At 47.2% G+C, this 24652-nt stretch overlaps 1 protein-coding gene across 6 annotated transcripts; it reads left to right on the top strand.

The window, feature by feature from the left end:
* Positions 1 to 2944: 2944 nt before the first annotated feature.
* GNPDA1 (glucosamine-6-phosphate deaminase 1) lies at positions 2945 to 24280 on the top strand. Of its 6 annotated transcripts, none has more exons than XM_045894337.3 (9): positions 2945 to 3097; positions 3974 to 4103; positions 7227 to 7328; positions 8980 to 9162; positions 10193 to 10377; positions 12243 to 12417; positions 13559 to 13651; positions 18258 to 18336; positions 24142 to 24280. In XM_045894337.3, the coding sequence occupies exons 2-8, from the start codon at positions 3980 to 3982 to the stop codon at positions 18290 to 18292; spliced, it is 897 nt and encodes a 298-aa protein (XP_045750293.1). In that variant the 5' UTR covers positions 2945 to 3097; positions 3974 to 3979; the 3' UTR covers positions 18293 to 18336; positions 24142 to 24280. The 6 variants fall into 6 exon arrangements, with proteins under 6 accessions (XP_045750293.1, XP_064452150.1, XP_064452149.1 ...); XM_064596076.1 differs by lacking the exon at positions 2945 to 3097 and adding an exon at positions 3143 to 3647; XM_064596077.1 differs by lacking the exons at positions 2945 to 3097; positions 24142 to 24280 and adding exons at positions 3143 to 3647; positions 22575 to 22714.
* The last annotated feature ends 372 nt before the right edge of the window (positions 24281 to 24652 follow it).

Here is a 24652-nt window from a genome sequence, read left to right as displayed (position 1 = left end):
AGCTGAAGGCAGACGCTTAACCAACTGAGCTACCCAGGTGTCCTAAAGGATTTTTTTTAGAACATTTTTAGGTTCACAGCAAAATTGAGAGGAAGGTACAGAGAAGCCCATATGCCTCCCATGCCCACAGATGCACAGCCCCCCGCATTATCACCATCTCCCACCAGAGGGGGGCACATGTGTTATTATAAATATAACAAACACTTGTTATTTGTATGATGAACTTACATTGACACGTCGTAATCAGCCAAAGCCCACCGTTTTCATCAGGGTTCATTCTTGTACATTCCCTGGGTTTAGACACATGTAGAGCGACATGTATCCACCCTGACAGCATCATACAGAACAGTTTCACTGCCCTAAAAATTCTCTGTGCTCCACTTATTCATCCCTTTCTCCTCCCTAACTGCTACTCTCTCTCTAGTTTTGCCTTTCCAGAATGTTATATCGTTGGATTCTTACAGCAGACATAGCCTATTCAGATCAGCTTCTCTCGGTGACACACCCTTGAGTTTCCTTCCATGTCTTTTCATGGCTTCACAGCACATTTCTCTTTGGCTCTTATTGGACTTAATGTTTTTAGCCATTGACTTTTGGGATCATCTATTATGCAGCAATAGATTACTAAGTATCCTTCCAGAATTTCCTCTAACTAGCCTCAGGGTAAAAAAAAAATTATTTATGTTTTCACTCATTCATTCACACAACTATTGAACTTAATGGGGTATACTTGGCTTCAGACATGGCTAGATCTAAGTGGATCAGATGATGTCATCAGGATTCTGTATCACTTTTCTCTTGGTTCTGCTTTTCTCACTGGCAGCTCTAAACTTTTCTGGATTTTGCAGCTCCCCACAATGTATCTCCCCAAAATACCAACATAAACCCCGAGAAAGACCTGAGTCATCCACCGTAACAATGAGTCACATTTTCAACTTTAGTCACAGAAAACTCTACTAACAGTGGCTTAACATTTAAACCATAGAATATTTATTATTTACTTAGAAGAAGTCCAGACGCAGGAGTCCCAGCACTGGTCAAATATTAAGGACTTAATGTTCTTTCTATCCTTCACTCTGTCCTTATGCTTGCTGCCTCATGGTCATAAAACAGCTTTTCCAGCTCCAGGCATCACATCTGCCAGCAAAGCAGGAAGAAAAGGGAAGGAACAGACAGTTTGTTTTGCAAGCATGTCACTTTTCTCAGAAAGCAGAGTATCTTCCCAGAGCCATCTTTTTACTTCACTGGCCAGAACTAGGTTACCTGGCCACATCCTGGCTGAGAAGCTGGGAGAGTAGCTAACTTTCCAGAGGCTACAGTGGGAAGCAGCAAAGGAGAAGGAAGGCTGTGAGTGGCTGTTGGGTTAGTATCTTCCGTGTCTGCCTAGTCGTGAATCAGTCATGGCCAGGGCCATGGAGCTCTCTAATTGATTAGGCCAGAGGGTAGGACCAGCTTCACAAAACCCACATGAACCCCAGGGCCCAAGCAGGATTTTCTGAGGCTTGGGGCGATGTGTTTACGCAAAGCAAGGGCAATGGAAGAGTACAAAAACATCCATCCACAGGACAGCTACAGAGTGTTCCACTGCAAGGATGAATCCACAACTCTTTGAATTAGCCCATTTTGGTTCTAAAACGAGAATGGAAGGACGGGTATGGGTAAGTTCAAACCCAGACATGCAGTGGGAGGAACATGAGGGGCAGGAGGTTAGGGTAGAGGGCATTGCAGGGTAGAGAGTAGGCTGTAGGGAGGCTGGGAGGACATGAGGGGTAATCATGGCTGGCCATGAATGCCAGGCTATGCTACTGTTCCATCCAGTACTCACAATAGATACCTGAGATCAGGATTACGTATCCCCATTCGGTCCCCATGTTTTAGAAGAGAAAATTCAGACCTGGAGAAGTTGAGTCATTTGCTTGAGTCACTCACTCAAAAACCAGGGATTGACTAAACCAAATTTTCCTGATTTGTCCCCTAGCTCTCTGATTCCAGAGCTGCCAGGCTTAAGAGAGACCTGGAACTGATTCCCTACAGAAAGCATAATGGGGGCGACAGGCCCAATTAAAGTCACATGAAGTCACTCTTCCTGGAACGATGGGAATGCAGCTGCTGGAGACCAGGCCCCGTTATCTGATGTGTTTGGAGATTGGGGTTGTGAAACAACTACAGTGCTCAAGCTGAGATGAGGTTTCTGACTGCATGGTCTTTCTGTGTGTGTTTTTTGTTGTTGTTGTTGTTGTTTTAACAACTAAACCAACACTGAGGCCAAAGAACAAGTCCTTAGAATTGTAGAGGTATTAACCCCACAGCCCCATCTCATCAGGGCCTCACCAGCCCAACACCACCTCTATCGAGCTGGGCTGGAGCTGCAGCTGGGCCCCAGGGCAGGGGTGAGCCCAATCATGGCACCTGTGGAATACGGCCACCTAGCTCCCTGTGGACATCATGTGTGGTGTGTTCCCATTTCTGTAAAATGTAAAATATATTCAAGGAAAAAGATTTTGGAAATGTAGCCTAAACTCTCAGCAATGTTATCTTGGGATGGGGAGCTGGGGAGACCAGGGACCTCCCTCTTTCTCTAATATAGACTGCTGTGAAGATTAAGATTAAAAAAAGAAAGAAAGAAAAATCTAATTATATTTAAAGCAAAAAAGCTGTAATATCTACGTAAAAAAAAAATGACACCTAAAAAAGTTAAATGGAAGACAGAGCCAGGCCCAATCCCTGAGGCTCTAAGGAAGCGATTTTGCTCTTCCTCCCCCCGTCCTCCCCCCAGCACTAAAAACCTGGCCCCAGCACCCCCCCCCCCCGCCCGGGGCCTGGGCACTGCATTCCTCGGGCCACCTGGAGCCCCCAAGCCTCCGGGCCGCACAAAACCGGCCTCCAAGCCTCGCCTCCCACAGCTGCTCCCGGAGCCGAGAGGAGAGGGGGGCTGGCCCCAGGCAGGGCAGAGTCCGCGGGCGGCCAGGGCCCCGCAGCGGGCCCCGCAGAGTCAGCCCCTCGGGCGGAGAGCGGCTCCGCGTGACCCGGGGCCACGTGACCCGCGCGGGGCGGGGCCGCCGGTGCAGTTGCTGCAGGCGCCGCGGGAGGTGTCCGAGTAAGTGGGGAGCCGGGCTGGCGGGGACCCTCCTCGCGGGTGGGCGTGGGCGGGGGTCCAGGCGCTGCCCCAGCCTCGGGTTCCCCAGGAGCCGGGAGCCCAGCGAGCTGCCGGGACCCCCCTTCCCGGTGCAGGGCCGGAGGGGCGATGGGATCGCGATCGGCGTCGGGCAGACACTCCCGTATCCTTCGGCTGGCCGGGACAGCCATCCCCGCCTCCCACCCTGAGTGATCGCAGTGCGGGGCGATTACATTGACCCCTTGTGCTGTAGGGGAAACTGAGGGTCCACAAAGCAAGGCCGACGGGAGCACCCCTCTACAGGGGAACACACGTCTCCAGGCAAACTCCATGGCTCTCACCTGCTATAGTGGCCCATATAATCCCATGACCCCTCTATTGAGGAAGAGGCCGTGGGTACAGACTATCCAGTGCGTGGGGGCAGAGAAGTGGGGAAAGGGGGCTGGTCGAGCTACAAGATAACAGCCAGCATATTGAATAGTGTGTGGTTTAGATGCCCTCATTTAATATTCACCATCGTGAAATTTGTCGGGTAGGTCCCCATTTTCACGTAAGAAGAAACCGGCTGGGAGAACTTGAGTCCTTTGACCAAGGTCCTGCGGTTGGTAAATGGAGGAACTGAGAGTAGAAAACCCCGGTCTGTCTCACAGCAGCGCCTCCTGGTGGGTGGTGGAGGCGCTTGGCCCAGCCTATTAATTCCTCTGTGAACCGAAAGTTGGGGTCTTCCTCTTCCTTGCTCGGACACCCTGGGGAGAGGTTGTTGCTGGGTGAGAAGGGCTTCTCCCCTCTCCCCAGCCACCTGCATCCCTTTCTCCCTGTCCCTTACCACTGATTCCTTTTGTCACCTGCCGCCTACAGGACAAGATGAAGCTCATCATCCTGGACCATTATTCTCAGGCCAGCGAGTGGGCAGCCAAGTACATCAGGAATCGCATCATCCAGTTTAACCCGGGGCCAGACAAGTACTTCACCCTGGGACTTCCCACTGGTGCGTTGGGGGATGGAGAGGGTGCCATGGATTGTGGGGGAGTGAGTGAGCATTAGGATTTTTAAGGGGCCAGGTACCTGGGCTCACTGAGCCAGGGGACTTACAAGGAGGGGTCTGGGGTGCTGGTGCTATGAGTGAACAGCCCTGCTTCCTGGAAACGCAAAACAAGAGGACCCAGCTGCCACTATGGTTTGGTTTAGGTCCTGCCTGCTCCTGAAGAGTTCTGGAGTAGAAGGGATCTCGGTTAGGCAGGAAGAACTTGATTTTTCAGCTCCATTCTAAGTCAGCCCTGACCACAACAGGCTGTCTCGGAGTCTCGGAGTCCGTAACAGAATTAAGTCCTAATGCCTTCAGGCATACATTTTATGTAATTAATTAACTTCTGTGCATCTCTTGAGTGCAACTAGCTGAGTACCATCCTTGGCAGAATTGATAGTCTACTCAAAGCATTTTCTCTAAGGTTTAATTAGACACAGGACCTACTTGAAAAACAGCCTCAGTTTCTTCTAGAAAAATCAGCTTATTGCCTTTATGGGAGGATATCTATTTTGACCCCAGCTCCTCAAGGCATATGGTCCTGATTCTTTCTCTCCGAGTTTGGGTGGATTTGCCCCAGTGTCCCATCCACTAGAGCAGGGGCCTTCAAACTTTTTCTGTAAATGGTCACATAGTTAATATTTTACACTTCCCTGGCCATAGGGCCTCTGTCGCAACTACTTAACTGTCCATGTAGCTCAAAGTCCGTTGGGGACACACATAAATGAATGCGCCTGGCCGTCTACTGATAGAGCCTGGTGGATGCTCAGGTCTGAACTCGTATAATTCTCGCATGTCACAAAGTCATACTCTTGATATTTATAAACATAAAAAGTGTAAAAACCATTCTTAACTGATGAGCTGTATAAACACAGGCCGCAGGCCAGATTTGGCCTGTGGGCTGAAGTTTGTGGGCCTCTGCACTAGACGTTTGTGGGAGCATAGCTGCACGTATCTGCAAAACCACCAATGTCTCGGGCCCTGGAGGGGCTGCACTAACATCCTGTTTGCTAACCGTGGAGCTTCTCTAGGTCAGAGTCTCTGCTTCTGCTGACATCCCTCCCTGACGCCCCATCACCTGCACGATCAGGTCCCAGCTCCTCAGTGTGGCCTTCAGGGCCCTCCAAGACCTGGCCCCCTCCTGACTGCCATTCCTGAACGAGCACAGCATTTCCATTTGGGTTCCTTGGAACATGCCTTCTGTTAGGTGAAATGCCAGTCAGGGGTTCTGGGTGGAAACCAAAGAAACCAGCTATGGCTAAGTTACGCAGAAAAGGATTGTATTGGCTAGATAACGGGGAGCTCACAGAATTGAAGGGAAAGCTCGAAGTCTGGAAAGGGGACATGACATGACGAAGCTCAGGGGAAGGCCAGGGAAGCTGTGGGGCTCAGGCACGGCTGAGGCCCTGGCACAGGGACAGACTGGTGATGGGTCGGGGGGAACTTTGATTCAGCAGGTATTTAGTGAATGCCCACCATATGCCGAGCTCTTCTAGGTGCTGGGGATACGACGACAAACAAAAAAGACATAAACTCCTGCCTCCTGAAGTTTAAATGGTAGTAGGAGAGACAATAAGCAAGTTACTTGACAAAATAGAGTATGTTAGGTGGTGATGAGCGAAGGAGAAAAATGAGGCAGGGAAGGGGGGATAGGGAATGTCTAGGCAGAGGAGGGGGCCCGCAGTGTCGGATGGGGTGGCAGGGAAGGTTCTTCCGAGAAGGCGACATCTGAGTAGAGGCCAAAAGAGGTGAGAGTTGTGCAGGAACCTGAAGGAGGAGCAGGTGAGGAGCGGGATGAGTACGGGTGAGGGTGGGAACCCCGGGCGGAGTTACAGGGAGCCTTTGTTAGGACTGGTTATGACTCAGTGAAATAAGAAGGCATTAGTAGGTTGTGAAAAGAGTGATCTGATTTGGGTGGGGCTTTTTTCTTTCCATCCTCTTATTTTAAAAAATTTCAAATATTCGCAAAAGCTGAAAGACTAGTACAGTACCATTCTCCTAGGCTCGCCCATTGTTAATATTTGCCACATTTACCCTTCATCTCTTCTGGCTCGTGTTCTCTGTCTACACACAAACACACACACATTTTTTTTTTTATGAGCCACTTGAAAGTAAGTCCCAAACCTCCTGACGATTGACCTCTATATCTTTTGGCATCTGTCTCCTCAGAGTACAGACGTTCTCTTACCTGACTAACTACGATACTGTTATCATACCTATTAAAAAAATCATTCCATAATACCGTCTGTTACGCAGACACTAGTAACGTTTTTTTCCTCATTGTCCACATTTACCTTGTATAGTTTTTTCCCCCCAATAATCCAGTATCCAGACTTCACGCATATTTAGTTCTTTAATCTACAGAGGTCCTCCTGCCTTTTTTATGTGCTCTATGACCTTGACTTTTTTTTTTTTTTTAAAGATTTTATTTATTTGACAGAGAGAGCACAAGCAGAGGGAGAGGGAGAAGCAGGCTCCCCACTGAGCAGGGAGCCTGATGTGGGACTCGATCCTAAGACCCTGAGATCATGACCTGAGCTGAAGGCAGACGCTTAATGACTGAGCCACCCAGGCATCCCTGACCTTGACTTTTTAATGAGACTCAATTCGCAGGAGTTTGCTGCTCCTCGGGGAAGTCTTCCTGAGCCCACAGACTTGGGCTGGTCACAGCTGACATCGCTGCTTCCTGTCCCAGTCCCAGCCAGTGAGCTCGTTCCGAGCGGCTGCATGTCTGGGCCTTCTCTGTGTCCCCATCATGTGGGGGACATACTAGTTGCTCACCGAACACATCAGGACGTTAGGTGTGATGTTTACTCGGTTACTGATTCCGGTCGTGCCAGTCAGTGGCGTGCTGACCACTGGGATTCAGCGGCAGACAAGACAGACGCAGCCCTGGCCTCCTGGAGCTCACGCTCTGGTGGGGACGTAGCCTTCGGAAGCACTGATGGGATGGCGGTTAGGACTGGCGCACCGGGGGAGGGCTTCAGATCTGTTCTCCCTGGTTCTCCCTGTTGAGCAGCCCTCATCCCTGGGTGTCCTCAGGAGCTGGGAGCTGAAGGGTGTTCATGGCTGTGGCCTCTCTCACAGGGAGCACCCCAATTGGCTGCTACAAGAAGCTCATTGAGTACTGCAAGAATGGAGACCTGTCCTTCAGATACGTGAAGACCTTCAACATGGATGAGTATGTGGGTGAGTCTGTCTCTTTCCAGGTCCTCCCTGATTCCAGGAGAGTCCTGCTCCTCCCCGTTCAGGCGTAGCCCGGGACGGGAATAGGGATGTCTCTGGGAACCAGTGAGGTTTGGTGATAAAGCTCCATTAGCGAAAGCTTTCTCTCCCAGGCCTTGGTGTACTCAGCTGTAAAACGGTGCTCTGAAGGCTGACCTCAGGTTGTAAGCATTAAGTGATCGAACAGATATGGAAGCCTCTTACACAGAGCAGCCATTTTATTTTATTTTATTTTTAGATTTTTTTTATTTATTTATTTGAGACAGAGAGAATGAGAGACAGAGAGCATGAGAGGGAGGAGGGTCAGAGGGAGAAGCAGACTCCCCGCCGAGCAGGGAGCCCGATGCGGGACTCGATCCCGGGACTCCAGGATCATGACCTGAGCCGAAGGCAGTCGCCCAACCAACTGAGCCACCCAGGCGCCCAGAGCAGCCATTTTAAATGTTAGAGTATCTCCTTCTCCTCTGCCTCCTCCCCAACTCCATGCCGTTTCTTTCTGTGACCAGTAATTGCAGATGGGCTCATCCCTCTGTGTCTGTGTCTGGTCTCTCCCTCCAGTGCTCATCCTCCAGCTCGCCTTTCTGCCAGGCACACTGGGAGAGGAGCAGAGACTGGTGTCCCTTCCAGTGCTGAAAAGCTGTACCTTGGTCTTCTGTCACCCCCGCCTACCCCCACCCCCACCATCATTTTGTAAGGCTACACTTCAAACATTCTTGTTTTCAGTTGTGGTAAAATAGACATAAGATTTACCATCCAACCGTTTTTATATGTAGAGTTTAGCAGCGTTAAGGATATTCACAGTGTCGTGTAACCAATCTCCAGAACTCTTTTCATCTCGCAAAACTGAAACTCTCTACTCATTCAACACCAGCTACCCATTGCCCGCTCTCCCAACCCCTAGCAATCATTGTTTTACTGCTTCTGTGAATTTCACTACTCTAGATACTTCATTTAAGTGGAATCAGAGAGTTATTTGTCTTTCTGTGACTGGCTTATTTCACTCAACAAAATGTCCTCAAGGTTAGTCCATGTTGTGGTATGTGTCAGGATTTCATTCCTTTTTAAGGCTGACATTAAACATTCTTCATGTTTAGTTACACATCCACTTGAAACTTTTTCTTCTTGGCTAAAAATCATTTTGCGGAAGCCCTGAGAGAATTCTCTCCAACCAGCTGGTGTTCAAGCTGGGGTTCAGGCTGAGAGGGGTATAACTGGGGGTGAATGGTGGGGTGGGAGGCACGGGCAAGGGGTATGCTTGCTTCCTGTCCCGGATGGGCCAAGCCCTACGCGCAGGTTGCAGGCCTCCTCCAGAAGGCCAGAGTGACCCTGGCCTCCCGCCTATAATTACTCCCTCGTGAAAAGGAGATGAGAATGAGGGGATTTCTCAGGCTCCCAGGGTGCAGTCGCTCTGGGCCAGTCCTGCCGTCACAGGTGGTGGTGGTGGGTGGACACGGGGATACCACCCCAGCCAGTCGTGGCTGATCGCGGCCTGGTGCCCAAGGCCCCCTGATGGGCGTTCCCCATCTGTGGAGGTCTGAGGGCATCCTGGCATCCGCCTTGGGAGGAGGGCTCTGGCTCAGCCTGCGCATGACCGAGTGTCGCCATGGTCCCACAGGCCTTCCTCGAGACCACCCGGAGAGCTACCACTCGTTCATGTGGAACAACTTCTTCAAGCACATTGACATCCTCCCAGAAAACACCCACATTCTGGATGGGAATGCGCCTGACCTGCAGGCTGAGTGTGACGCCTTTGAAGCGAAGATCAAAGCCGCAGGGGGGATTGAGCTGTTCGTCGGAGGTGAGCTTGACACTGCGGCACGTGTCCAGGGCAGGCCCAGGGTGCTGAGAACACATGGAGGGGGGACAGGACGCGTGCCTGCCTCCCAGCAGCTTCCTCACTGCACTGGTAATAGCAGGAACCATTTATTCCCCTGAGGAGGCAGGGAAGACATAGATAGGAGCCCTCACTCCCCGCCCTGGCTGTGCTGCTCAGTGACCGTGTGATCTCGGACATCTCCTCGCTCTGCGCTCCTGTGCCTTGTTGGTCAAGTGAGATGTTTGGATTTGGACTCGAAGATTCTGTTCCCTAGTCCTGAGGTTTTATATGGATCAGTCCACGGGACTTACCGAAACAGTTAAAACCAAAGACTCCTATGGTTCGAGAAGATTCTGCACTCAGCCCCTGCACACTATATAGATAGCCATGTGAACCCCAGAGAAGTTTTGTGACTTGCCCCAGGTCAGCCGGGGCAGTGGCAAGAAAGCAGGAACCCAGGGTGTCCCCTTCTCAGTTGGTGCTCCGTCCCTCCCCTGGGCTGCTCCCTTACGTTTCCATCTTTTGCCATCTCTGGAGCCACTCACGGGAGTGTTAAGCTTTTACTGCTCTAGACTGAACTCTTCTTTACTTCAAGGTAGGAGGAAGAGGCTAAGAGGACTCCTGGTCAAAGATTTTGTAAACTTTGCAACCCACGTCCAGTCCGTTTTTTTATTTGCCGTGACTTCCCAGCGGCAGGAGCCCTGACCACCGGCAGGAGAAGTTACCCTTCGATGCGCTAGGGAAGCAGAAGCTCTTTGGAGTACTGCTTACTCAGCTTTCCGAGGGTGGTCGCAAGGTGACCAGGTCGTGTGTGTGCCTCAAACAGAAATGGCCAGGAGGTGGGGAGAGGGGAGGATCTTACACTTAAAGCGCACCTGCCCCGGGTGAGTGAGAAAAGAGCTGTGAGTTCAAGGATTTTACACACCCCAGGTGGGGAAGGATAGGTCGTCCGTTCCTGAAATCTTGGATCCCTGGGACTGACAGGGCTGCCCTGGCTGTTTCTCCCGGGCAGGCATCGGCCCTGATGGACACATTGCCTTCAATGAGCCGGGCTCCAGTCTGGTGTCCAGGACCCGTGTGAAGACTCTGGCCATGGACACCATCCTGGCCAATGCTAGGTTCTTCGATGGTGATCTCACCAAGGTGCCCACCATGGCCCTGACGGTGGGTGTGGGCACTCTCATGGATGCTAGAGAGGTAAGGGCACATGGGCTCCCCAGGCCTTCCTTGGGGGGTTGGACTTGTCTTTCTGTCATTAACTATACAGGTACCACCGACAACACTTACTAAAAATGAAGGCATTATAAATACGGCTAGGGCGCCTGGGTGGCTCAGTCGGTTAAGCGACTGCCTTCGGCTCGGGTCATGATCCTGGGGTCCCGGGATCGAGTCCCGCATCGGGCTCCCTGCTCGGCGGGGAGTCTGCTTCTCCCTCTGACCCTCCCCCCTCTCATGCTCTCTCTCATTCTCGCTCTCAAATAAATAAATAAAATTAAAAAAAAAAAATTTAAATACGGCTAAAATCCCAGCTGATCCTCTCACTGGTCCTCCTTCCTCTTTGGAGGCAACCACTGGGCTATTCTCAGCGGCACCCTTTCCACACTGGCTACACGGGAGGCTGCAGGCTCCCCGGCCTCTGCTTACGCACCCCTTTGGAGCTTCTCAAGGCAGAGGAGCCCCGCACTACTCACGTCCGAATGGGAATTTGCATTTGCCCAGGTGCTGAGAGGGACTGCTGGTTCCCTGCAGTTGGTGGAGGTCGCTGTTTGAAGGGACCCTGCTACCCCAGGATATTTGTGGTTATGGCCTTGGGCTCGGGGACTCGTAAACGTGGAGAAGTGTCATTTAAATATAAGTGTCTAAACGCAGTTGAGTGTGTTTTTCCCTAGAAAGTTGGGTCTCATTTTAATTTTTTGTGGTTCCAGTTTCTTTACTGTCTTTCATTAGAATTTTAAAAGCATTTTCTCTTCCTTTCAGGGGTATATTCAGTGGGAAGCAGTTACTGACATTGTAGCTTCAAGTTTCTTTGCCCAGATCTGTAAACAAACATCTACATAGTGAAAAAAGCTCCCTATTTCAGGAGAACTTTTGTGAAATGCGGGAGGTCACCAGCTTTCTCTTGGGTGATCTCTGGGGGTCACCCTGCTGTGTTTGGCCGGACAGCATGGAAGCACTAGGGTGTGAGGGCTCTCCCTGTCATGGGAGGGTATTATAATCTGGGAAAGGATCTGGGTCTGGAAATCAGGAGTTCTGGGTCCTGAACAGAAAGAGTTGCATTCTCACTATGCCTCTGATGTCTCCTCTTTTAAGAGAGAAACAGTAAATCCTGTTCACAACTCCATGGTACATCGAATTACAGTGAAATCTAGAGAGCAGAGTTCCTTTACAATCACTTTCCGGCATTTATGTTCTTGATATTTTAACTCTTGAGGGAGTCTGTGCCTTTGTTTTGTTTGAACATAAAACATCACCCCAAGTCCTATTAGTCAGTCTAATACTTGGCATTGAGAGTGACCGGGTTAAGGGGCTGCCTTTGTGGGGATGGAACCTCAGCGGCCACACACACAACCATGACCATCACTTCCATGGCCCCTTGAGATGGTGCATATTGGAACCCCTCTTCTTCAGACTGCACTTGTGGAAACTCACCCAGCCTAGGACCCCCTGGGACTCTGTCCCAACTGCTGGGATTAGAGGCATGGGCCTTTGTCTGGCCTATGTGTTCGTAGCGGTCATCCAAGGTACCAGGAGGCACCATCACAGGGTGGGCTAGAGCATGGACTCCGGGTCAGAAATGCCCTGGGGCAAGCTCCTTAATCCCCTGGAGCGCATTTCCTCATCACAGAACTCGGGGATGGTGATGCTCCCAGCCTCAGGTTCTCTGGGCAGTAAGGGAGGGAGCAGGGAGCAGGGAGCACGGTGTGCTGCAGGCTCACAACTTAAAATGGTCAACTGAAGACAAGTGCTTGCAGCCAGTGGGGGTGACTGGGCCAGAACTCAGGATTCTGGACTCCGGGCTCCACTGCTCATTCTCCATCACAGGCTTGTTTTCTGATCCCCAGGTGATGATCCTCATCACAGGTGCGCACAAGGCATTTGCTCTGTACAAGGCCATTGAGGAGGGAGTGAGCCACATGTGGACCGTATCCGCCTTCCAGCAGCATCCCCGCACAGTATTTGTGTGCGACGAGGACGCCACCCTGGAGCTGAAAGTGAAAACCGTCAAGTATTTCAAAGGTGAGGGGAGGGGGCGGGGAGTTTGGGGTATGCCGGGTGTGAGGAGCGGTTCTCGTGTTCTGGCTCTGGCCATTTTCATAGACAACTCTGATGTTAATAAAAGCCACACCTTACGGTCCCAGAACACACAGTCATTGCTCTTCCACCCATGACTGCAAGGGTCTATTTCTGGAGGCCTGTTTGTTCTACGGAGGCAAGAAGACAAATGAAAAATAGTCTGAGGGCTATGTGGTGATCTCTTGGCAGGGCTATTGAAGCTCAGGGTTGGGTTTTTTTTTTATCTTTCCAGGACTCATCCAAGCCTTCCCTCTAGGTGGGGTGCTGAACTCTCATGAGGATCTTTTTCTCTTCTACTTTAAGAAGGACACACTGGGGGGCACCTGGGTGGCTTGGGCAGTTAGGTGTCTGCCTTCAGCTCAGGTCATGATCCCAGAGTCCTGGGATCGAGCCCCACGTCAGGCTCCCTGCTCAGTGGGAAGCCTGCCTCTCCCTCTGACGCTCCGTTCCCCCTGCTTGTGCTCTCTCTGGCTCTCTCTGTGTCAAATAAAATCTTATAAATAAATAAATAAGGACATGCTGCTTTGGGCAAACTTAGGGGAAAACCCTCATTTACTAAGCAGGCAAATTAGGAATTTATTCTTTGGTGAAAAGATTAACCTTTCAATAGCCAACACCTCTAAAGAGTGAATTTACAAAAGGGCCATGGATTCTAGCATTCATTGGGAATAATAAATTCTTTCCCTACTCTTAGTGTTTTGGCCATTTGGAGCTACAGAGAAAAGGTGATGCTTTTCAGTACTAGGCCAAAATTTGAGAGCTCCTGGATGTTACTGTTCATAATCGTGGAACTCTGCCTCTACTTGCATTAACTACCTTTGTTTTTATTTCTTCTTCTTCTTTTTTTTTTATTTTTTTTATTTTTTTAAAGATTTTATTTATTTATTTGACAGAGACAGAGACAGCGAGAGCAGGAACACAAGCGGGGGAGTGGGAGAGGGAGAAGCAGGCCTCCTGCCAAGCAGGGAGCCCGATGTGGGACTCGATCCCAGGACCCTGGGACCATGACCTGAGCCGAAGGCAGTCGCTTAACCAACTGAACCACCCAGGCGCCCTAACTACCTTTGTTTTTAATTTTTCACAGGTTTAATGCTTGTTCATAACAAGTTGGTGGACCCCTTGTACAGCATCAAAGAGAAGGAAACAGAGAAAAACCAGTCTTCTGAGAAGCCATATGGTGATTAGCCTGTGCTCATCCTAGCATCGAGTACCTCTTTAGGACAGGCAGAGCAATTCTGGAAATTGCCTTTATGAGGACAGAATTGTATTTCTTTAATCCAGAAGGGTTACTCCAGATAAATGGGTATACCTATTGTTCTTGGCTATGCAGCATGGAGCTTAGTCATGAGAGTTTAGCTACAGGGAGAAGGACTTGTTCTGTAACTACTTTAATCAGAAAAAAAGTCTCTGAAAAACGTACTCCATAATTTTGATGTCTGCCCTACACGGATTAGGGTTTTTTAGCTTTTGTTCTGCCTCTGGCACTGTCCTCATGTGTAACACACTCCCGTCAGGAATTTCTATCATTACATACGCTGATTCTCAATTGGGGGTAGTGGGGGCCCCTGTATATTGGCCCAAACCTCTTTGAAAGCCCCTCTTGAGTAGGCCTGCCTCTCATTTGGGAGTCACTGTTCCAGATTAAGGGACAAACTCTTAACCTTCTGTTCAGTTACAAGTGCCATGAAAAGAAAATGATTCCTTACTTTCTTTCCCTAGTTGTTTTTTTTTTCTGCTCTCACAGTTGGCCTTTCCATGAACTCGGAGGACTCCTTGGGGGAGGAGGATCTGGGTGGCTAGGGCTAAAGAGAAGGCTTTTGCTGATAAACTCAGAGTCTCAAGGGGCCCAACCACATCAAACTCCCCTCCCTCCGGGATCCTCTGGCACCTGGAGGAAGGCGGAAACCCTCTTCCCACCAGAGCCCCATGTTTTTGTTCCAAGGTCTCACTGGGGCGACAGATCCTGCCACAATGTCAGTGTGTTCAGCTAAGGAGATGGAGGCCAAGGCAACAGCTCAGTCGGGCCTAAGTTCAGTCACAACACGAGTGACACGTTCTCCTTCCCTGAGTGCGCCAAGACAACATACCAAATGCTTCTAAACTTGCCTAGTAATAGCCTTTCCCCACTTAAAATACCCTGCCCTTCCAACCCGCTCAGGTTCCTGTGGCGCGCTCTGCCGTTCCCAGAACATCAGGAAATACAACCCTTTGCCCCTTTGTCTTTCCCCCTTATTCACAAAGTGAGTTTACTGCTCTGCCTTTGACTCTTAAGCCTTCGTGCAGTGGATGCTGCCGTCGCCTCCCTATTGCTGTGCCTGTTTGAAGCTGCTGCTTCCTCTCTTTCTGGGAAAGATCCTTCAGAGACTGGCTCAGGCCTCTCTTCAAATGCTGTGTCTGGTCCCAGTGTTTGGTCTTGAGCTTTTCTACGTGATTGTGCTGTCGTTCTGTCTTAGGCTAACGGATCAGTGGACTTGTTTACAATGTGATATTTTCTATTAAATCCAGTATTTTCAAATAAAATACGTCTTTGTGGACTTGCACCCCCAGAGGTCAGAGGGTGGTCTGGGTTGATATTTACATATTTTGGGAACAGCTGGTGAGCAACACTTCACACTCACTCCTCACAACGGCTCTAAAGGACGGCATAATCGTGGCAACTGGTGACCTCTTCAGTCATCAGGGGGAAAAGAAAATAGTTTGTAAAAATGAAGCACCTGTGGAAAATGGTGGCAATGAGCAGATGAGCAATAAATTGTGAGGTTCCGGCTGTACCTGGGATCCAAACAAGGATATAGCTTCTACAAAGAATAAGGAGACTTGTGAGCAGGAGGGATATAAAAACTGCAGGGTATGGAAAATAGGTTTAGGTGGGTTTTTTGTTAGAAAAGTAAATATAATGGAACATCTTGAGTCAATATAACCAATTGAGGTACAAGTAGAAGTTGGCAGAAGGGTTTAATTTTTTATCAGTTGTATTAAGATATAATTTATGTGCCCATAAAAGTCACCTATTTTAAATATAAACTCAGTGATTTTTATTTAGTCTATGGAGCTGTGCAATTTCCTACCACATCCATTTCTATCCTCCCAAGAGCTCCCTATTCCTACCCCAGCCCAGGTGACCACAGATCTGCTTTGTCTCTACAATTTACCTTTTCTGGATATTTCTTATCAGTGGAATCCTATGGCATGGCATCTTGCGGGTTTGGCTTCTTTCACAGAGCATGTTTTTGATGCATAATGTTAATCCATTTAACACGTATCAGTAGTCCCTTTTTATTGCTAAACAGTATTCTGTGGTACGGATATACCACATTTTTTTTTTTTATTCTTATGTTAATCCCCATACATTACATCATTAGTTTTAGATGAAGGATATACCACATTTTGTTTATCTGGTAAAGAAGGGATTACATTTTAAGTAGGTATGTTCTAGAAAAAAATTATATTAGAATGAAATGAAAAAGAATTTAGTCAGGATGGCTACTCTGGACATGCCTGTGCGAACTCAGGACCTTAAAAAAGATTTCTTTCCCAGGCCGTTTCCCTGGTGGGCCAAGAGCAGTGTCATCCTGCCATAACCGGTTCTAATGCCTATCAAGTGGGATGCACACTCCTGTGCCAGATTGGGCCTCTGGTTCGACTCAGGGCTCTGTGGAAAAGGGCTAATTATATTTTGGGGCGGGGATCACAGCGGGCCTGGAATACATTGTTGCCAAAAAACAAGGATGCTTTAAAAGAGGCTTGGGGCAGGGGTGCCTGGGGGGCTCAGTCGTTAAGCGCCTGCCTTCGGCTCAGGTCATGATCCCAGGGTCCTGGGGTCGAGCCCCACATCGGGCTCCCTGCTCCTCAGGAGGCCTGCTTCTCCCTCTCCCATTCCCCCTGCTTGTGTTCCCTCTCTCGCTGTGTCTCTTTCTGTCAAATAAATAAAATCTTAAAAAAAAAAAAAGGCTTGAGGCCGTTTGAGAGCACAAAGCAGCCAGTTTAATGGGGCTCCCACTGGCCAGGCTGCGACAACGTGATCAGTAAGGAAATATTAAATACAGCTAAGTGGAACAAGTTGAATCTGTAAAACCCCAAATCTGCTACTCAAAGAGGAAAAAGGTATTATTAAGTATAAATGGTATTGTATTTCAGCAAGAGAGGAGTGGATGTGTTTAATGTTTTATTGCATTTCGTAAAAAGCGGCCGCATGTCAACATAAATGGGTGTCACCTCTTCTACTTAATCTGCTTAGAAAGTAGAGATAGATACAAGGGCCTGGCCCACTATTTCCCCCACATATATCAAAGGCTTACTCCCTTCCTTCCTTTAGGTCTCTGCTTCAATGTCATTTATCAGAGATCTTCCCTGACCCTTCAATATCAAGTAGCAATGCAGAGTCCCTACCCCCTCATCCTGTTCTTTTACTACCTGATGTGTATTTTGTTCCCCACAAAATGTAAGCGTCATGAAGGCGGACTTTATTTTTTATTTTTTAAATATTTTTATTTATTTATTTGACAGAGAGACCACAAGAGAGGAACACAAGCAGGGGGAGTGAGAGGGAGAAGCAGGCTTCCTGCTGAGCAGGGAGCCTGACATGGGGCTGGATCCCAGGACCTTGGGATCATGACTTGAGCTGAAGGCAGATGCTTAACAACTGAGCCACCCAGGCACCCCAAGGCGGACTTTAAATACTGTGCTATCTCATCCCTCTTGGTGCCTTGAGATCTAGAAGGCACCTGTTAAATTTGTTCAACTATATGCCTGATAGCCGCTCCCCCCGAGAGTAATGACCATACACAATAACCAGGGGAAATAATAGCATATTATATGATAACAGAGTAGCCACTTGGCCTACTAAGGAGATCTAACCATGCAATTTTGATGCCTCATTCCTGGGAACCCCAATCCTTACTGTGATGAGATGCTAGTGAAGCAGGGATACGTTTCCAACAAATTATATTGTGACAAAATATTGAGTCATGTAATAATGATAAATAGAACATAGTAATTTGGGCTTTAAGGGAGGTCTTAACACCAGCTGGCAACCACCTTATATTCCTCCAGTTTGTTCAGTCTCTTCTGAGACTAATTCATAAGGCCTCAAGCCTCCACCCGCTTTTCCCCCAGCTTGTCTCTCAGCTATGACCTTGAAAATGGAAGTGATCAGGAAAGACCTTCCACAAGCTTCACCATCTCACACACACCCACCTGCCAGCCCTCCTCTCATACTTTGCTCCTTGTCCAGTCCCTCCACTTGTGGGCTAGATCCCACCTCCTCTTGCATCCTTGAGGGCATTGTTCCAGCAAGACCCTCGCCCTCCTGCAGCATCAAAATGTCCTGCTTTCCTGGATCACTCCTATCAGCATACAAAACAAGCCTTAAAAACAAAACTTTTTTTTTTTTAAAGAGAGCGAGCATGCATGAGCCTGAGGGGTGGGGGCAGAGAGGGAGAGAACCTTAAGCAGGCTCCACACCCAGCACAGAGCCCAACACGGCTCGATCTCATGATCCTGAGATCATGACCTAAGCCTAAATCGAGTCGGATGCTTAACAGACAGAGCCACCCAGGCGCCCCTAAAAACAAAACTCTACCCCGGTTGCCCCCTCCTATAATAGCCTCATTCTCTGATCCCCTTTATTGCAAAGCCTCTGGAGTTACCTCTACTGGGGCCCTCCTCTCTGCCCCCCCCCTTTCTGGTATTCCCATATGTTATACCTTTGTAACTGTCTCACGGTTCTTGGATATTCCATATGTTTTAAAAAACATTATTCCTTTTTTCTCTTCAAATTTCAGTTTGGAACATTTTTCTTGACATATCTTCAAGCTGAGTCCTTCCTTAGGTGTTTTGAGACTACTGATGAGCCCCTCAAAGGTATTTGATTCTCTTGTTTTTGTTTTTAGCATTTCTTTTTGATTCTTAGAGTTTCCATCTTTTATATATATTACCCATCTGTTCTTATACATTGTCCACTTTTTCCATCAGAGACCTCAGCATACTAATCATTGTTACTTTAAATTCCTAGTCTGATAACTCTAAATCTCTGCCATATCTGAGTCTGGTTCTGATGCTTGCTTTATCAGACTTTTTTTGCTTAGCATCCTTGTATACTTTTTATTGGAGGCTGGACATGATATATATTGGGTAACAGGAACTGAGGTCAATGGGCCTTGAGTGTGAGGTTTTATGTTTACACGACTAGCAGCTAGGCTGTGTTCAATCTGCTGTCAGAGGTTTCGATTTCCTTCGGTGTCCTTGTTTTTGTCTTCCCTTTCTGTGTTTGGGTTTCCCTAGAAACTCCTTCTTGAAATAGAGTGTGTGTCGGGGCGCCTGGGTGGCGCAGTCGTTAAGCGTCTGCCTTCGGCTCAGGTCACGATCCCAGAGTCCTGGGATCGAGCCCCGCATCAGGGCTCCCTGCTCCGTGGGAAGCCTGCTTCTCCCTCTCCCACTCCCCTTGCTTGTGTTCCCTCTCTCGCTGGCTCTCTCTGTCAAATAAATCAAAATTAAAAAAAAAAAAATCCCCACAGATAATTTTTCGGGCTCCCTGCTCAGCGGGGAGTCTGCTTCTCCCTCTGATCCTCGCCCTCTCATGCTGTCTGTCTCCCATTCTGAGATAAATAAATTAAAAAAAAAAAAAAGAGTGTGTGTCTTGTAGCTTTCTCAAAAGCTATAATCCACTGTTGTAATACTGGAGCCCTACTGATGGTATGGTATTAGGGAAAATTATTCTGTATCTTTTGAGAATTATTCTGTCTTTTTTAGTGAGATGGAGTCTCTGGGCCAAAACCTTCAGAAAAGTCTTAGCGTTTTTTTTCTTATGTGAGACAGGAAGGCTAGATAGAGGGGGCTTAAGCCATCTAGCTGCTCTTCTCCAAGGTCAGGGAAGACTCAGGCAAAGCAGTTTTCCCTGAGCACGGCCTTCTGCCATGGAAACAGAAAGTCTGGGTGTATTTTGGAAGGCAGCTATGCTAACCACTATACCACCAACGCTCCGGCTCTGGGTGTATTTTGAAATGGCTACTTTCCCCCTCCACCTTGCAGGAGGGGATTTTTCTGCCATCTTCACATTGAGAACCTAAGGAAACTTCTGGAGGTAAAACCCACCAAAGTGTGGGGTCCCCTTAGGGTAACTCCCAGGAGTTTTAAATTCTCAAGCGAGTCCACATTCAGTCCCCAGTAATTTGCTTCAATCCTGATAACTGGCTCCAGCAGCTTCTCCTTTCAGTGAAGTGATCTGTATTTTCTTTTTTCTTTAGTTTTTGTGGTGGTTTCCCTGTGATCTCCATTCTTTGATGGATCAAAGAAAAGTTGATTTTCAGTTTGCTTAGCATTTTTTTCTTATTGTGAGGATACCCCATTCTTTCCCAAACACACTCCAGATTTTCATCTCCCTTGTCACTTTGACACTTGTCGAAGTCACCAATGGCCACACCGATCACTAAGTCAATGCACAGAGCTCCTGTTACTTGACCTATTTGCAGCTGACCACTCCTTCCTTCACACTTGACACGACTTCCAGGACATCACGCTCAGATTTTCTTACCTTACTGGCCGCTCGCTGTCTCTGTTGGGTCCTTCACATCACCCTGAACTCGTGGCATCTGGGGGCGCTCCAAGACTCAGTCTTTGGACCTCTTCTTTCCATACAACTCACTCTCTTGGTAATTTCATCCAGTCTCATGGCTTCACATGCCATCTGTTGCACTGACTCCCCTATTTCCATCTTCAGGCCGAGACTCCCTTCAGTTCCAGACTACAGTACCCAACTGCCTACTCAACATCTCTCTCCATTGAGATCCTTGCCAGGCATCTCAAACTCATCTAGCCACAAATAAATTCCTGATCTTGACCAGCAAATCTCTGCCACCTGTAGCTTTTCCCATCTCAACTACAGAGACAAAAAGAGCTAGAAATCAACTCCGATACCTCACTTTCTCGTATTATACATGCAATCTATCGGTGAATCCTTGAAGTTTTACCTTCAAGTTAAGTACAGAATCTGACCACTTACCAGGATTCCACATGCTGGCACAGTGCTCCAAGCCACCTGCACCTATCACCTGAGTTACTGCAGTAGTTTTCTTTTTTTTTTTAAAGATTTTATTTATTTATTTGAGACAGAGAGAATGAGAGAGACAGAGAGCACATGAGAGGGGGGAGGGTCAGAGGGAGAAGCAGGCTCCCCGCCGAGCAGGGAGCCTGATGCGGGACTCGATCCCGGGACTCCAGGATCATGACCCGAGCCGAAGGCAGTCGCTCAACCAACTGAGCCACCCAGGCGCCCACTGCAGTAGTTTTCTAACTGGTCTGTTTCTACCCTTGCTCACACTCCTAAAACCTAAGACCCTATCACACTTATGGCTCAAAGCCCTCGAAAGGCTCCCATCTCAGATTAGAAGCCCAAGTTCAAGTAGTCTGCCTCCACCATCTCACCTCTCGCTATTCTCTCCTATCTCACCTCTTAATACTCTCTTCCTGAGTCCACTTCAGCTCTTACTGGCCGCCATGCTATGCCCGGAGTCCTCCAACATGCTCTCACTCCAAGGGCCCTTCCCCTTGCTGCTCTCTCTATCCAGACTCTCTTCTCCCAGGTGCCCACATGGTACTGCCAAGCCTTTGTCCAAGTGCTATCTTGATGAAATCTTCTACACTCTTGAAAATTCCACCATCACTCTGCCTCACCTAACTCCTATTGCCTCTCCCAACTTCTCTCCATAGCACTCTTCACTTGTGATAATCCATATCATTTCCTTAGTGTCTCTCTCCTTCCATCAGGATTTAAGTTGCATAAGGGGAGAGATTTATGTTTGTTTTATTCACTGCTACATTCTTAGCACCTAGAAAAACAGTAAGGCCCATCATGAGGTGTGCAATAAATATTTGTTAAGTGAATGAATACTAGGAAACAAAACAGGCTGCAAGAAATGGAATGGGAGTGACAGTAAGACACACAATCATCTTAAATTCCTACACAGTGACGTTGCATTAATATTAGTTTAGTTTGTTGATTCAATGAAGGGGGGGAAAAAGAGCCAAGCAAAGAAAAGAAGTAACTGTGCTGACTTTGTATTTACAACTTTGGCATCAGAATCTCACTACGTTTTCAATGTGCCCTATCCTCTCCAAAGTGCCCTCTGGCTCCGAAAAGTATGCGAATCCTTGGGAGTGGTAAACCTTTAGCCGACCTGAGTATTTACGGGAAGGCTAGGTTGTGAATGCTCCAAGTTGATAATTATCACTAACAGTGGTGAGAACATCCTCAAAGCCAGCTCTCTGACCACAAAGCCTCAGCCTGGTTTGCCAGCAAATGTTTTTATTGAGCCAAAGTTCAGGGAGCAGACCATTTGGCTATTCTTACCAGTGTCAGAGGGTACCACATCCGTCATACTTAGGGGCATCAGACAGAACTTAATTTGTTTCCTTCAGTGGATGAAGACAAGAGCTACTAACAGGACTGACACTTTCTATGTAACAACTGAATGCCAACTATGGTTCAAGTATAGTTTTAAGTGGCCTTACATTTTTGGTTAATACTGCTGTTCCTGCCTTGCTGGTATCAGTAGATGCCATTCCAGTTACAAGGGTGTATAGCAGATGATAATGGAACACGAAGAGGAAAATTAAAATCCCCAAAATAAACCTGTTTCTGTAACAAAATACTACGGTCTTATTTACTGCATTTTTATAACATGAGAATGGCTGCCACCTGCAGGTCATACTTATGACAAAGTTAATACTCGATGGGATCTCCAAACTTTCCTTCCAAATTGTTGGTGAATGAATGGTGTTATGATTATCCCGTCTAATTAACTCTACTTTTTTTCTTAACCTAAACAAATAAATAAATAAAAATTAAGTATATTAAGGGATTTCTAATGTAAACTAGAACCTTTACTACTAAAAAATGACCTTGCTGGGGTGCCTCGTTGGCTCAGTTGGAAGAGCGAGTGGCTCTTGATCTTGGGGTCACGAGTTTGAGCCCAACGTTGGGTGCAGAGATTACTTAAATAAACTAAAAAAAAAAAAAAAAAGATCTTGCTGAGATTGCTATATGTCTAGCAAAGGGGCCGCCAAGTGTTTTCTTCATTATCTATCTCCTCTCCTCTCAACAGCAAAAGATGTGTCCACTTGATGCTCACTCACTGGATCAGTATTTAGCTGAGATTGCAAGCTTATCCTCTCACACCAGGGCAGAGACCTGTGGGTCCAGATGATCCACAAGTCTAATCAACTTATCCAGTTTAGGGGCACCTAGCTGGCTCAGTCAGTAGAGCCTGCAACTCTTGACCTCAGGGTTGTGAGTTTGAGCCCCACGCTGGGTGTAGACATTACTTAAAAATACAATCTTTTAAAAAACAACAACAACAAACTTATCCAGTTTGATGATTTCCTCATGAAGCTGAGTAGGAAAACGACCATAACTGGTACATGGACTAAAACTCCATACAAAGCCAGTGAAGTGTCCTTAGAAATAACGGATTTAAAGCCACAAAGAGACATAAAAAAAAAAAAAATTCAATGATTTGCTGAGCCTGCTAGGATTAGGTCATCAGTCTCTAAGAAAAGGTTTTCAGGTCCTGACCAATCCAGGTACATCAAAATCCAGTGGATGTTTAAGTCATACTACCAATAAAAGTGGATGGCACAACTGTGCCAGCCAAGAGGAGCCGAAGAAACAAGATGACTAAATGTAATATGTGGTATTCTGGATGGAACCCGGGAACAGCTCAAGGTCAACAGGAAAACACTAAGGAAATCTGAATCAAGTATGGACTTTTATTACTAATAATGTTCATTATTGTGACAAATGTACTATACTAAGATGCCAGTAACACAATGGAAACATGGAATATATGGGAACGCTGTACTACCTCTGCAATTTTTCTGTAAATCTGAAACGTCTAAAAATGTTTACTTAAAAAAATGAATGGGACAAGATGCAATTCAAATGACAAAAGCAGGCCCTTAAGTCAGTTCAGTCACAAGCTTAAAAAGTCAAAAACTTCCATTTTGACTTTAAAAGTTATTCAGTAGCTTATTTTCATCTGTATGTTCTAGACTCAAAACTTTTATTTAAATCAAGAGATGCAGCCTCTTCAAACTATAATTTTAAGCACGATGAACTGGCAGTCTGTACAGGGACGCTTGGCTCTCTCGCTCTCACCAAAAGGACACATGAGGTTCATGTCAATGTAGGGCAAATCTTGGCCCACTTGTTAAAAAAAAAATAAAGGCCTTCATGAAATTAAGCTAAGTATAAAACTCTTTATTCTGGAGCGCCTGGGTGGCTCAGTCATTAAGCGCCTGCCTTCAGCTCGGGTCATGATCCCAGGGTCCTGGGATCGAGCCCCACATCGGGCTCCCTGCTCCGCGAGAAGCCTGCTTCTCCCTCTCCCACTCCCCCCGCTTGTGTTCCCTCTCTCGCTGTGTCTCTGTCAAGTAAATAAATAAAATCTTTAAAAAACAAAAAAACTCTTTGTTCTATCATATAGTTTCTTGATATGCCAACCTTCCACAAACTCAGGTATTTCATAGGGCATTCAGGGGGTTATCCCAAGTTTTCATTTTACTCAGAGACAAAAATACTCTACCCAAAATTACACCACCTTAAAATTACCTCATAACTCATGCTTCAAAATTAAGACTTTACAAGCCCTATTGTCTTTGTTAAAATTGCAGGGTGAAGATTTTGTACCTAAGGAAAAAAGGATGAAACGTTCAAATGAACAAACAAGCCTGAGACTAACTAACCACTTGCTGTGTTTTTTAAAATCATAAAGAAAGAGAAACCTCCCATTTCTTTCACAAAACTTCATGATGAAGCTTTCTTTCCTACTTCCGCTATATCATCAACATAATGTGCAAAAGCCTAAAATAAAATAACCTCTATCAAATAACAACTAGTCCATGAACGGAGGAGCTTCTGAATGGCTACTACTAAAAAATTCTCCACTGAATTCCTATTCAATCATGGAGCCACTCTTCTTAGGTGTATACTGTGTAATTATTTTAATTTCCATTTCTTATATTCAACTTATTCTTTAACTTTAGTTCTTCTATAAAATGTGCAAAATGAAAGCTCATGAACCATATGGTTCGAACAAAATATGGGCACTAAAACCTAAGTTCAGTCACGAGTCTGGATAAGAAAGGAGGTGCTATTCTATGACTTCTTTCTGCTCACTTTAAG

Source organism: Mirounga angustirostris, unplaced genomic scaffold (assembly GCF_029215605.1).
Source record: "Mirounga angustirostris isolate CCGP_5_RB_7025 unplaced genomic scaffold, mMirAng1.0.hap1 SCAF_7, whole genome shotgun sequence".
NCBI lineage: Eukaryota > Metazoa > Chordata > Mammalia > Carnivora > Phocidae > Mirounga > Mirounga angustirostris.
This window is presented reverse-complemented; position numbering and strand designations above follow the sequence as displayed.

Bases quoted from the DNA above. Each gene is read 5' to 3' on its own strand.
- GNPDA1 (XM_064596076.1), top strand. From the start codon at position 3,609: ATGCCCTCATTTAATATTCACCATCGTGAAATTTGTCGG. The intron at 7,329-8,979 runs GTGAGTCTGTCT...ATGGTCCCACAG, and splicing joins CAACATGGATGAGTATGTGG to GCCTTCCTCGAGACCACCCG. The intron at 9,163-10,192 runs GTGAGCTTGACA...TCTCCCGGGCAG, and splicing joins GATTGAGCTGTTCGTCGGAG to GCATCGGCCCTGATGGACAC.